Below are 12,522 nucleotides of genomic sequence, written 5' to 3'. Positions count from 1 at the left end.
ACAGTCGTTATCTATCATTCATTAAAACAATGCTTCCTATTATAGCATGCAACGTGTTAAACACAGACCAGTCCCATTTACTTCAGTTTAGGGCAGCAGCAAAATTTCCAATAGAAGCTGAAGTCGCAGGCCACAGCCAGTTCTAACATTCTTTTTGCAGCCAAAATAAGTAATAGCAAAGATATGTTTGTGACATCATGAACCATGAGTCTTTCCGAGATGAAAACCCTGAAGTGCTGACTGCCTTAGGCTTTAGAAATAGTAAAATTTCTGTGTTGCTATATGTATGTCTTTGTCTGCATGTATACTATTAAGTGTTAATTTGAGTTTCTGCTATGTAACTCATTCAAGGGTATATATCAGAAAGCAGTAATGCATGAACTTGGGCACAGGACTAGGAAGAAGTATGTTTTTTCACTGTGTGAACCACAGTGTTTCACAGTGTGGGTTTTAAGCAATGTGTGTCCTCTGCTACAGAGAAAGCTCTTGTGTATTCTTCCAGAACGGAAGTGAATGGCTATGTTTCCCCCAAAAGAAAATACTCTCTAAATTCCTTGTCAGGACACTTCCTTTAAGCTATTTGGACCTAAGTATCAAAACCCACCCCATGCAAAAAATAACTTCATACCTATTCTTTTCTCCTACACCTGTCCCCCCTGCTAACAGATCCCTAGGTGTGTTCCCAGTATCTCTGAGAGGGAATGTTGCCATAGATGGGCACGAGATACGAGAGGGATATTCCCCAATATTCAGGAGGATGAAGAGTGAGGTCTAGTGCACACCCATTCCCTCCATAGCCAGGACACCAGGGAGGAACTTCACCATCCACTTGTAAAGGAAATATTTTCTTGCTTCTGTTAAAGGTTCATACAGGTTCAAAGATTCCATGTATTTTAGCATTTGCCACCACTTCGGATTCTCTTTTGCCCATAAATATTAGGACTACCTGATATAAGGACACTGCTTTGTTGTCATCTGTAGTCATGTAAGTGTTATGAATGTTTTAAGCATGATCTTCAGATCAAGGAAGATGAATGCAGCATTAGATGTAGAAAAACTGTGCACATTTTGTACCAGTAATGTTAGTGTAATGCTCACTAACACTGGGTTTCAAGGGATATCCTTTTCATATGTGTTTTTACAGGATTCATTGTCTCTTCTGATAACATACCTCTTTTTTGCATTCTTCTCAGCAATAATAGCACTTCTACTCTTTGTTATTGATCATTATGTTTGCTATTTATTGAAATACTGCAATAACATCCAAATTGCTACCTGTGTATGGTGCATTGCTGTGCCAGGCACCATAAAAGCAGTTGGAATGCTTATCTTCTACCTGGAATAATTTACTGTTTAATTCATTGCAACTAAAGTTCTTTCAGATCCTGACATAAGCATCTTTTGTCAAAACTTGAGGGATACAATTTCATCACCCTTACGACTTATTTCCTTCTTCTGAGAGACCAATCTGTAGGCCTTCTGGTGCATGTTCCTACCTGCTTATCAAAGCTGTCTCTTTCTGAAATGCGTAAGATTGATGCTAGCTAGAAATGCTAAAAATAGTACTATTCTCCTTTGTAAACAAGACTTAAACAAGGCACCGGGTTTTGCCACTACAGTTCCTTTGTCAGGGTCCTTAAATTTTGCTGTTGTGACATGAATGCAGTTAGTATACTTCATAGTTCTCAGTTTGGGCTGCAGAGTATGTGGGCTGCACTGAAAAGTATTCAGTAAGTTTATATCACTGAAACTACTAATTGAAAGCTGTGTAACATCAGTAACAGAGGTGGTGCTGATGACAAGCTGAATTTCTGTGATTTTCTTTGACAGTATTGTCATTCCTTTAGGTTTAGGCACATGTTTAGACATGTGGTGCAAATGGGGATGAAGGAGGGAGAATGGAACTGGTGTGGTCTAACAGCTCCTGTGTCAGACTGAGGACTTCTTTCTCTCATGACTTCTTTAGTGAAGCAAAACCAGAATGCTTTTGCGCCTTCTCAGTTCAAGTTAGTATGTTACAACTTTATTGTAATTTATTGCTTTATGCTTAAGAATGAATGTGAGTTAATAACTTGGAAAAGGTGTCATATATATTTACTAATACCAATATTTTAACAAAGTATTAGTGAGCAGAAAGGAGGGGAAGAAAAAGAAAGTGATTATTTCATGTGTTCTGGACCAACTTGTATATTCAGACTAATGACATGAGAAGCAAGCTCTGCTGCTGTTCTCATGATTTACTGCAACATAAAACTGTGTGTGTGTGATGTGAAAAATTTAATCTTAAAGCAAAGACTGTCACACTGCACTAGTTATTCTTTCTCCTTTATTTTTCAAATGGAAGTAAGGAGGATGTGAAAACACAAATATTAGTATGTTAAAAATATTGACTAGATAGAGCAATCATGCAATTTCCTAATCCTCACTTTTGGCAAGCCTCAATTTAACCCTGATTTGGTGTAATCTAAATCCTAACCCTGTCTGGAAACTATGCCTCAAATTAGAAATGGTAATCATGCAAATTCACATCGCTGCCCTTTGTCATCCTCTTGTCATAGTTTGGTTCTTGTGAACATTTGCATATGGAGATATGTGGGATGCTGTATTCTCTCTGCATCAGAAGTTAGTAAATTTTTTTCTAACTATGTGATACCCTGCACTTAAAACCACGTTTTTCTGCCATCTTTTCCTTACAATAACTCTGACTGAGTCCTCTCCATATGTTAGAGAAGGGACATCTGGCGGGGATTCTTGGATTCCCTACTTTTTTTTTTTTTTAAAGGTCACGATCTTTTGTATTTCCCCTTCAATTCCCAGTAAGCAGAACAGAAATCAAAAAATTCAATCATAACCAAACTTGGGTGTATGATGTTCATATGATATGCTGTGCTATATGTTACAAGAGTTCCTGAGCGCAAATGTGAGAATAAAACCTTGTTTTGAGGCTTGTGTTCTCATATGAGTGATGACTCTCCAAATGTTAATTCTCGTCATTTGGATTGTCATTAAAGGAGAGCGAGAGGTATTTCATTGAGTGAGTGAGACAGGTCACTTTGGAAAGAGCTTGCTATGCACAGTCTTTAATTTAGCAGATGTTAAGAAATGCCAAAAGGTGCAAATTCCTTTTTCCATTTTCATGTTCTTATGAAGATATCTAATTTCAAAGGCTCAGTGCACTCATTTGTTAAAACAGAGAACTTATTTAAGGCTAAATGCTAATAACAATGAATGTTAACTGACTTAATGTAATGTGAAATTGCTGCTTCAACATTCATGCAAATGATAATTCAGTCTAAGTGGCTCTGTGTTCTGTTATATAGACATTACTTTGCAATTTGTAGGATAACTGCATACAAAGCTACTAAACAAATTTGTTTTCTTTTGCATCAAAATTGCTTTGCACATCTCTTCAATATAGGAAGAATAGTTTTAAATGCATGGTTTTTACTGGGATAGTATGGACAGCTGTTCTCCTGTTGAATATTTACTAATTTTTAATGAGTCTTTGATCATCTGATCAATGTCTGATTCCTTTTTTGAGTGTGGTATAATTGCATGAAATTAAAAAGAAATCCCAACAGACATCTAGATCTGTTCTTACAATGTAACCATTAAACTCCCTTGCTGACTTACAGCAACACTAGGCGAAAGTATCCATCTCTGTGTAGCAGCTTTGAACAAAGGACCCTGGGAAAACAATGTATTGTGTGTTCAAAATTAATCTTTTTGCAAAACTTACCTAGTAAAATATTTCAATAGAAATAATGTTTATTAATTGGCACTTTTTGATGCTTGATATCTTTTAAATCCAAATGAGTCTTTGACGTATAATTAGAAATGGCTTTGTTTTGATTTTTCATTTTATTAATATGCATAATTCTTCAATAATAGTACAGAATACCAACTTTGCTGCAAAATGTTGATTTTACTCCCTCCCCTGTTCTCTTAGATTTTACTGTTCTCAATTCTGCATTTAGTTTGCTTGCAAGAAGAATGATTTTGAATAATATGGTCATGATGTCAAAACAGTGCAATTTATATGCCGCTGCCATCTGGAATAGTGAAAATAAAAGCTTTATTTACACTGTTCTTTGAAATAATAAATTTTATTGTGGCAGTTTATCTTCAGTATCTATAGTGTATTCTGGGAATACTCCATGTGTGTCTTTTTATTCTGTGAGCTAAAGAATGACTAAAATTTGCCTATGCAAAGATATCAGTGAATCTTGAGATAGATCTTTTTTCCTTCCTGAATAGAATGAGAACCACCCAGCATTTCCACAATGAGATTAATTGGTTCACATAGAACAGTCTTTTTTAAGAGGCACAGGGAAACACTTTGAGTATGTACTTTAGTTAAGCAGATTACACAGATTTAGCTACAGGTTAATATGTGTATTCTGGAACATGGGTGTTTTGATGGTGCAAATAGTTAACGTGGAGAGAAACACTTAACAGAAATATTACCTAGTTTTCATGTCAACTGTCCAGTCTTGTGCCATAGTGCTAATACCTTGCCTTTATACTGTGTAACCCACAACCAAAGTCATTGCAATTTGCACTTTTTAGCCATATCATAGTAGTATTATCATAATGTACTGTAACTGAGAAAATTATTCACGCTATTGTCTTTCTCACTGAAACACACTGCTGTTTGCCAAAGTGATTCAGCAAGATAGCTATGAAGACTTTAAGACCCAATCTGTTTCTAAAAGCTGCCACTCTTCTCGCTCCATGTAGGGCCAAGACATGATTGAAAAGTAGCTTTTTACAGGAAAACTGTTGAAAATATTAAGATGTAGCACAAATGCTGGATGAAGATCACTGTTCTTCTCTTTGTTTAGCTGTGTTGTACACCTGAACAGTAAAATCCATTGTACTGGATTTGGATGAAATCTTCTTCTTTCTTTGGATCTGGCTTTTGCATATATGTAAGCTTGGCAATATACCATGAGACATAGCTTGGGAAGTTCATGAGATCTTGTGAAATAATTGTTTTAATTTAAATAGAGAGATTAAAACAGCACATTCTTTAAGATGAGAGAAAACATAGGTAAAATTCAAGCAGAACAGAGTTTATGATATGTAGCTGTGGCACAGCTATGTTCAAAGTTTCTTTCTCTGTAGATACACTTAAAAGTAAGTATGGTTTCTTTTTGGTAGAGCATAATTTAACTTGGTGTTTTCAAGATACCACTCAATCAAAATTACTATGTACGCATAAAAGCTGTGTTTGAGTCTTGTCTCTAAATGTTGTTGCATTTGTGAGGCAAACTCACCTCTGAGACAGAGGTAGCAACATGTGAAATTATGTGTTGGATAATCTCAGTAGGTATCCTTGTACTGAAAACTGAATGTAGAGGTTAATGTGATTTTTCCATACATGGAAGGGAAGCAATTACCATTTTAACAAAACTGGCAGCAGAGGTAGGAATCTCAAAGACATTGTTTACAAATGAGAAATATCAAACAGACTGAATACAGATAGAGACAGTTTAGAAACACTAACATGAACTGTGATGGGAAACAAGGAAAGCTGTTTCATATCATTCTCTCTTTAGGGTTCATGTCGTATCTGGTCTTCATAATTTCCTCTCTATGTTGTTCAGATCATACATTTGGTGAAAAATAACTTTTGTAGAGCTCTTCCAGTAATGGGAAATTATACTCATGCAATAGTAAAGGTATTCTCTTAATGCCAGTTATGGAATGCAGCACTGTTGAGACACCTAACAAATTCAAAGAATGTGCTCTATTTCCAAATCTCTTGTATCTGTCATCCTAAACAAAATATGTATTACATGTATGACTCACTAAGCACAAGGACGAAGAAATCTGCCCTTTAATGGCCTCTCAAAATGACAGTACCAAATGGCTTTGAGAAGGTCAAGTCTGATTTAAATTGTTGATGAATTAGAAGCTAATTCACTAGAACTGAATATTAATAGGGAACAGTGGTATATACTGTGGTTTAGAGGCTAATGAACCTATTAATGAGCAGTATAAAATATTTTTCTTTTCACCTCATGTAAAATAGTAGAGCTACCATATATCAACATTTTCTAATAGTTACTTTTCTGTTAGTGTGGCTGAGAGGCAGTTTTTCACTGATTTGATTCTCAGCTCTCTTGCACAGTATGTTTGATGATCCATCAAGCTTGGTATCATCAAAGTGTAAAGACAGTTTTGTACAAATCACTAATAAACTGAGACGGAAAAAAAAGCAATTAACATCTTAAGAACTGAATCCACTGTGATAAGCACCTCGATTAGAAATCTCATTATTTCCCTGGTCCATTTTGTGTTGAATATTGGGGTTTTTTGCCAAATACCTGAAAGCCAAATTGGAAACAAGCCACAACTGTCAAAAATATAACAGTTCTGGCTATTTGAATCTGTTACATTGTAATTTTTCTCATGAAAATTTCACAAGCATTCATTCAAAGAGATTCTGTGCATAAGGGGGATGGATGGAATTTAATTACCCTTATTAAAAATAAGTAGGGAAAGTTCTTTACTACTCTGTTCTGTTAGTATTCAAAATATATTATCTTGATTGTATGCATACATATTTGGAAAAGGGACTCCAGGGTTTTCTGTGTGACTAAAGTAGGAAAATTCAGGTCATAAAAGTCTTGTTCTGTGTCACAAGTCAAATCTTGTCAGTTACTCCCAAAGTAAAGACTTCATGTTTATAAACAGACAAAAAGACATACTTTTCCTTGAGAAGAGCCTATAGTTAGTGAAGGATTCGACACTTAACCACTGATTGATAGGAATACTAGCTCTGAAGAGTTATGCAGACTTATTAGAGAATTGTGTCTATACACCAAAGCAGTATCTCTGTGCATTTGCATTGCAAGCAATTAAGTATTTAATGAGTGACAGCAGACCTCAGGAACTGCAAAGATTTATAGGATATACTTGCTTGCTATACATTTTTCAGAAAAGTCTGAAGACTTCCATGAAACTATTTGAAAATATGGCACGTTTTTCATGGAAGAGAGAACATTGAACAATTTCTTCTGAGTTAATTTTATCTCTTAATAAATTGCATGTCAGTAATGACCAATCAAGGCATTTAACAAGACACATGGATTATAGTTAGTATTGATCCTCTTTGATTTTTTTTTGCTTGTCCTTTTTGAACTGAAATAATACCAATTATTTTGCGATAAAAATATTGTTTCCATTTTAATGGACACAAAGAGCAAGATGATGTAATTCAAATGGATTATTTTATCTATACTAACTTGATTTCTGTGAAATTGCTTGATCCTGCTTTACTTCCAGTGTTACTTGCTAGTTTGTATCATCTTAAGAAGGCAAATTGCCTTGTTTTTTCAGTATTTCTTAGTATTTTGCTATTGAATGCACTAGGGTGAGTATTTTTGACCATATCTGAGTGTTTTAGTTGACAGCATTATATCCATTCAAGATCCTTAAGACTGTCCTGTCACTTTAGTATCTGCATAGATGCGATATTTAGAGTTTCTCAGTGCTTTGCAATCTTATAATGTATTCACCCTCACAACACTTCTTTGCAGCAGTAAAGCACTGTCATACCCATCTTACAGATGGGCAACTAAAGCACAGGGACATCTAATGCTAAGACAAACAGCACATAAGTAATAATGATAAAAGCAAGAAATATAACTTGGGTCTCCTAAGTCCCTGGCCAAGTCCTATACACTTCCTGATGTACTAGCCTCATGTAAAGAAAGGGGTTTTTCCCTGTTGTTGATAGGCATGGTAATTCAATATTTCACATAAAATAATAAGGACTTTTGCAAGCACAGCAACATCAGTGTTGTAAATACCATAGAGGGAGTCTGATGATTATGCACTACATGCAGTATCTATGCCAATTTAATGCATTTTATAAATAAGTATAAATGTTGTAGCCACTTTTTAATGAACTTTCTATTCTGTATCAGCATTTTGATCACTGTAAATTACCAAAAATACTGCCTATCTATTTTTTTGCATCAGTTCCTCAGGTACAAACAATTAGGAGATGCTAGAACGTTGAGCAGGGCAGTGATTAGGGCTTTCCTGAGTTACTATGTAACTAATATGAAATCCTTCAAATCATACATTTCTTTTGCAGAAGATCAAATTCCCCGAGGTTTCCCCACCATTGATATGGGCCCACAGCTGAAGGTGGTTGAACGAACTCGTACAGCTACTATGCTATGTGCAGCCAGTGGTAATCCCGATCCTGAAATAACTTGGTTCAAAGATTTCTTACCTGTTGACACAAGCAACAACAATGGCCGCATCAAGCAGTTACGCTCAGGTAGGGTCTTCTTACTGTTTCCACTAACGCCCAGAGTTGTTCTCTCTCACCTTTTCTTTCTTTTCTTTTCTTTCTCTTCCTTTTTTTAAATTTTTATTTATAGGTAATAATTTCTCTTCCTCTTCTCTTTTCTGTGTTACTGAGTGTGTTGTCCATGTCTGTGATGTTGTCATAGCCTTTTCTAGACTCTGTCTCTATGTGTTTTGCAGCTTCTGTTTACTCCACATTGCTCACTGCTGTGACTGTACTTTTTGATAATTTTTTTTTCTTTACTGCTTTTTGCAGTACTTGATGGATCCATTTTCTCCTCTTTCTTTCTTCTTTCCTTTTTATTTTTTTAACAAATTTATTTCAACATTGGACTTCATTCAGAAATTGCAAGGAGTACCAATGGTTATATTCATCAAAACCGAAATCTGCATTAGACACTTCAATTAAAATTTAAAATGTGTTTTATATTGTCGTTTCCACATTTGACTCCACCAAAGTTTAGCCAGTTTGGACACATCTTCTATCCTCTCACAAATACATAAAACACAATACTTTTTCCCATGCACAATTATACTTTAAAAAGAAAATTAAGGAAAAAAAAAAAAATCCTTGGTAATCTATGAAATAAAGGTGTTTTTTTTTTTTTCTGGCTGAGCATTTTTCCAACACATTTAGCCACAGTAGTGTGCGCCCAAGCTAAAGCTTTATAAATCCTGTATTTTCCGGATCTACAGAAGTCTGCTTTTGATGTAGAATCCAGCTTTTGCTGCTCTCTCTCTCTTTGCCCCTTGCACTTCCCTAGCAGTTCTTTCACTCTCCTCCTGCCCTAGTTTATTCTTTTGCTCTCTTTAGATTTTAAAAAACCAAACCAAAACAAAAAAAACCCAAAACCCATACAACAAAAAAAAACCACCTCTAGATTTATAAAGTTTCAAGTTATCCCTAAATAAGATAATTGGGATATAATGAGCTTTTTTCTTTGGCAATTGTAGTAGATATCGTTGTAGAATCTAAGTTGTTTAATCATGTGTTTTCCCAGAATTCTCAGCTTTTGACCTGTCCTGTGATGTTAAATCGTCTTGTTAACTGACTTTTTGCTTGTTGTCAGCAGAACTGTGTAAATTAACCTTCTGTTAATGTAAATTAAGAATTAATTTTTCACATGTGACATAGATGATTTAGTATATAAAGCTTTAACTGAAAACTTTGTACCAAATTATAAGGAATATAATAATATTTTTATGCTGTCTTTCTTCTCTCCGTATTTAAATCTCCAGAATCTATTGGTAAGTGCTTAGTTCTGAAGCGCACTTCACCCCCACTAATTTCCATATTCAGAATATTATTATGATTATTATTATGATTATTATTATATGATTACTATTATTTTTATTGTTAAAATGCATGGCATGCATTTTACTAACAGTCAGTGTAGTCACCAGATCCCTATAGTGGCGCACACGCACACCTCCACAGAAATGTTGTCTTATCAGTCATAGCAACACCTAAAGGAAACAGTACACATGTATCACACAGCTATAGAACAGTAAATGCCATGATCCAGCATAAACTACAGTGTTTGTTTTGAGATAGCCTTCAGTGTATACACTTTCTATATATATATAGGTTTATATATATATATATTTAAATAAAATTTCCAATATTTTCCTAAACTATGTCATAAGTACAGTATTGTGAAGTTTTCTTTAAGTATTTGAGGCATATTCGATTTATATCTAACCCTATATAAGCAAACATGTAAGAACTCAGGTGCTACTCTGAGAATGGCAATGCAGCCAATTATAGCCTCTGCCCTTTGTGGTACAATGCAACTTGATTTTATAACCTGATAATACTATCTAATATATTCCTGTTTTAACAGTATAGTTATTCGAGTTTCTCTTAAGACCTTATTTAATTCTGTAAATCTAATTTGATTCTTCTTCCAAAGCCCTAGCCTCCTTCTTCTCGTACTAATGCTTCTTCTTTCTAATCTTATTTGCATTCATATTATCCACCCAGGTGGTACACCAATAAGAGGTAAGAGTGCTGAACTAACGTTCACAGAATGATCTTACTCATTCTTACTGTCCTTTCATCCCTCTCATCTCTGTCCTGTTGTTTGTTGGGTTTTTTTTTGAGAGAAAAAAAAAAAAACAAAACAACAACAACAAACCACAGGAATGTCCATCATCTGATTTATTTTTTCTTTGTCCTGTTTGGTTATGATTAGTGACTCTCATATTGTGACCTTTCTTTCTGAACACTCCCTTTTCCTTTTTCGTTTGTTCATTGAAAAAAAAAAAAAAAAAAAAGAAACAAAAATTTAATTTGTGATATGCTTCAAAGAAAGCATATCCAGGTCTTCTGGCCATAGCCCAGTCACAGCGTACCATTTGTCCCTCTTTTTTCTTTTTCTTCTTCTTCTTCTTCTTCTTTTTCTTCTTCTTCTTTTTCTTCTTTTTTTTTTTCTTCTTTTTTTTTTCCTTCCTCCTTTTTTTTTTTTTGTCCAACTGGAGCAAAAAAAGATCATTTTTTTTTCTTCCTTAGCTGTTCTTGTCCTGGACCAAAGCCAAGATGGTCTGGAGAACAGTAGGAGACATGCAGAAGACAACATGGACTATCTTCTTTTTGTTTTATCTTTCATAAAAGGTTTTTCTTTTTGTTCTTCTTTGATCCTTTTTTTTTCTTTTAACTTTGTAAAGTTGAAAATTATGTGTCCCCCCCTAAAAAAAATTACAGATTTTTTTTTTCCCTTTATTGTTTTTTTTTTTTGTGTGTGTGTTCTTTTTCTTGGAGTTCTCTCACCTCTGGATTTTTGGATCTTCTAATCTACAGGCTTTGGAAATGAAAGGTTAATGACTTATTCTTGGTGGTATGTGGTATTGTTGGTTTTTGATACTCTGACAAAACTGTTTACTTCTTTTGTAATTCTTGTTTTGTATTTTTCTTGGGTTTTGTGACACCACACTGCTAATCCCACTTGTGGATTTTGATGGGTGTCTTGGGGGGGGCCCTCCTATGGTCCTCAGCAGTGGCTGGTTGGTTCTTCCTTGTTGGTGTAGACCATGCTTTTTAACTTTTTTGTCTTCTAATTCAACTGCTCTTTGTTTTTCAGCAAACATACTTTAAGATTGTAAGTTGCGGAAAACTGTCTTTCTTTTCTTACCAATCTGCATGTCTTAAGGGAGTTTTCTTTCTTTAAAAGAATATTTTGATAATTATAAATTACTAATGCAGTTTCTTTTTTTTTCACTTCAAGCAGCCTTTTTGTTCTTGCTGCACATTTTTGGCTTTCTTCAGCAGAGAAGATTTCTTGAAGCCTGTCCTGCCTTTTTTACGAGTACCACCTTTTGTGCTACTTTTCTTACTAGATTGAAACAATGAAATAAAAATTAGAAAAATATAATGACCCAACTACTTAATCTCTTTTGTTTTATTCAAAAGCCATACTTCCTTGAAGCAGTCTCACCCATCTTCATTTTAATGGTTTAGGAAAGAGTATTGTTTAGAGAGGGGGTTGTTTTGTCAAATGCAAATTGTTTTCCTGTGCTAGCACTAATGATGTGAAAAAAATAATCTCTTTGTTTTTTTCATTGCATCATTTTCTGTCTGTGCACCTTAGCAAGAAAATGAACCGACGTTGAGTGGACCTTCGCATACAAGCTTTTCATATTGTTAAGCGGTGTATTGTTATAGATATAAAAAGCCTTCTCTGACCGTCGCTTTGGCAATGTATTTTATATTCATACAGGTGCCCTCCAAATTGAACTGAGTGAAGAATCTGACCAAGGCAAATATGAGTGTGTTGCAACCAACAGTGCGGGTACACGCTATTCTGCCCCTGCCAATCTATATGTCAGAGGTAGGAATGACATAACCCTGGCATCCACTCTTCATTCAGGTTCAGGGCTAAGTTACTCTCAGGATCTATACAGTTTCCACTTTAATAATCAAAATGCCATGGTAAATATGTTGGTTATAAAATTCATTTAAAATTGTAGAGGAACGGCTTGGGGTTTGTTTTGTTCCTTTAAAGCACTCTTGAGTCCAGTCTATCCTGTGGGTTAAGGTTTGTAAGTATATTTATATTTTTACATCTTGACTTCTATTTTTCCTGCATTAAGTTAAATTGTGCCTTGCATTTATTTTCTTTTATTGGTTTTGTTTTGGTTTGCTTTCCTTTTCGAACTCCTGAGGTGACTGCTCGGTGTGCTACTAATCAGCTGAGT

The 12,522-nt window shown here is 34.9% G+C and overlaps 1 protein-coding gene across 10 annotated transcripts in view; it reads left to right on the top strand.

Moving 5' to 3' along the window:
* Window positions 1-12,522, top strand: part of PTPRD (protein tyrosine phosphatase receptor type D) — a 366,746-nt gene that overhangs the window by 214,489 nt on the left and 139,735 nt on the right. For 7 of the 10 annotated variants that reach the window (XM_065046078.1, XM_065046080.1, XM_065046082.1 and 4 more), the window contains exons 5-7: window positions 8,111-8,299; window positions 10,313-10,330; window positions 12,045-12,155. In XM_065046078.1, the coding sequence (XP_064902150.1) occupies window positions 8,111-8,299; window positions 10,313-10,330; window positions 12,045-12,155 (318 nt within the window). The remainder of the gene's footprint in view (window positions 1-8,110; window positions 8,300-10,312; window positions 10,331-12,044; window positions 12,156-12,522) is intronic. The other 3 variants (XM_065046079.1, XM_065046083.1, XM_065046084.1) reach the window with 1 other exon arrangement.

This window comes from Columba livia, chromosome Z (assembly GCF_036013475.1).
Source record: "Columba livia isolate bColLiv1 breed racing homer chromosome Z, bColLiv1.pat.W.v2, whole genome shotgun sequence".
NCBI classification, from domain to species: Eukaryota; Metazoa; Chordata; class Aves; order Columbiformes; family Columbidae; genus Columba; species Columba livia.
Note: the sequence above shows the minus strand (reverse complement) of the source record. Positions and strands in the feature narration are given on the sequence as shown.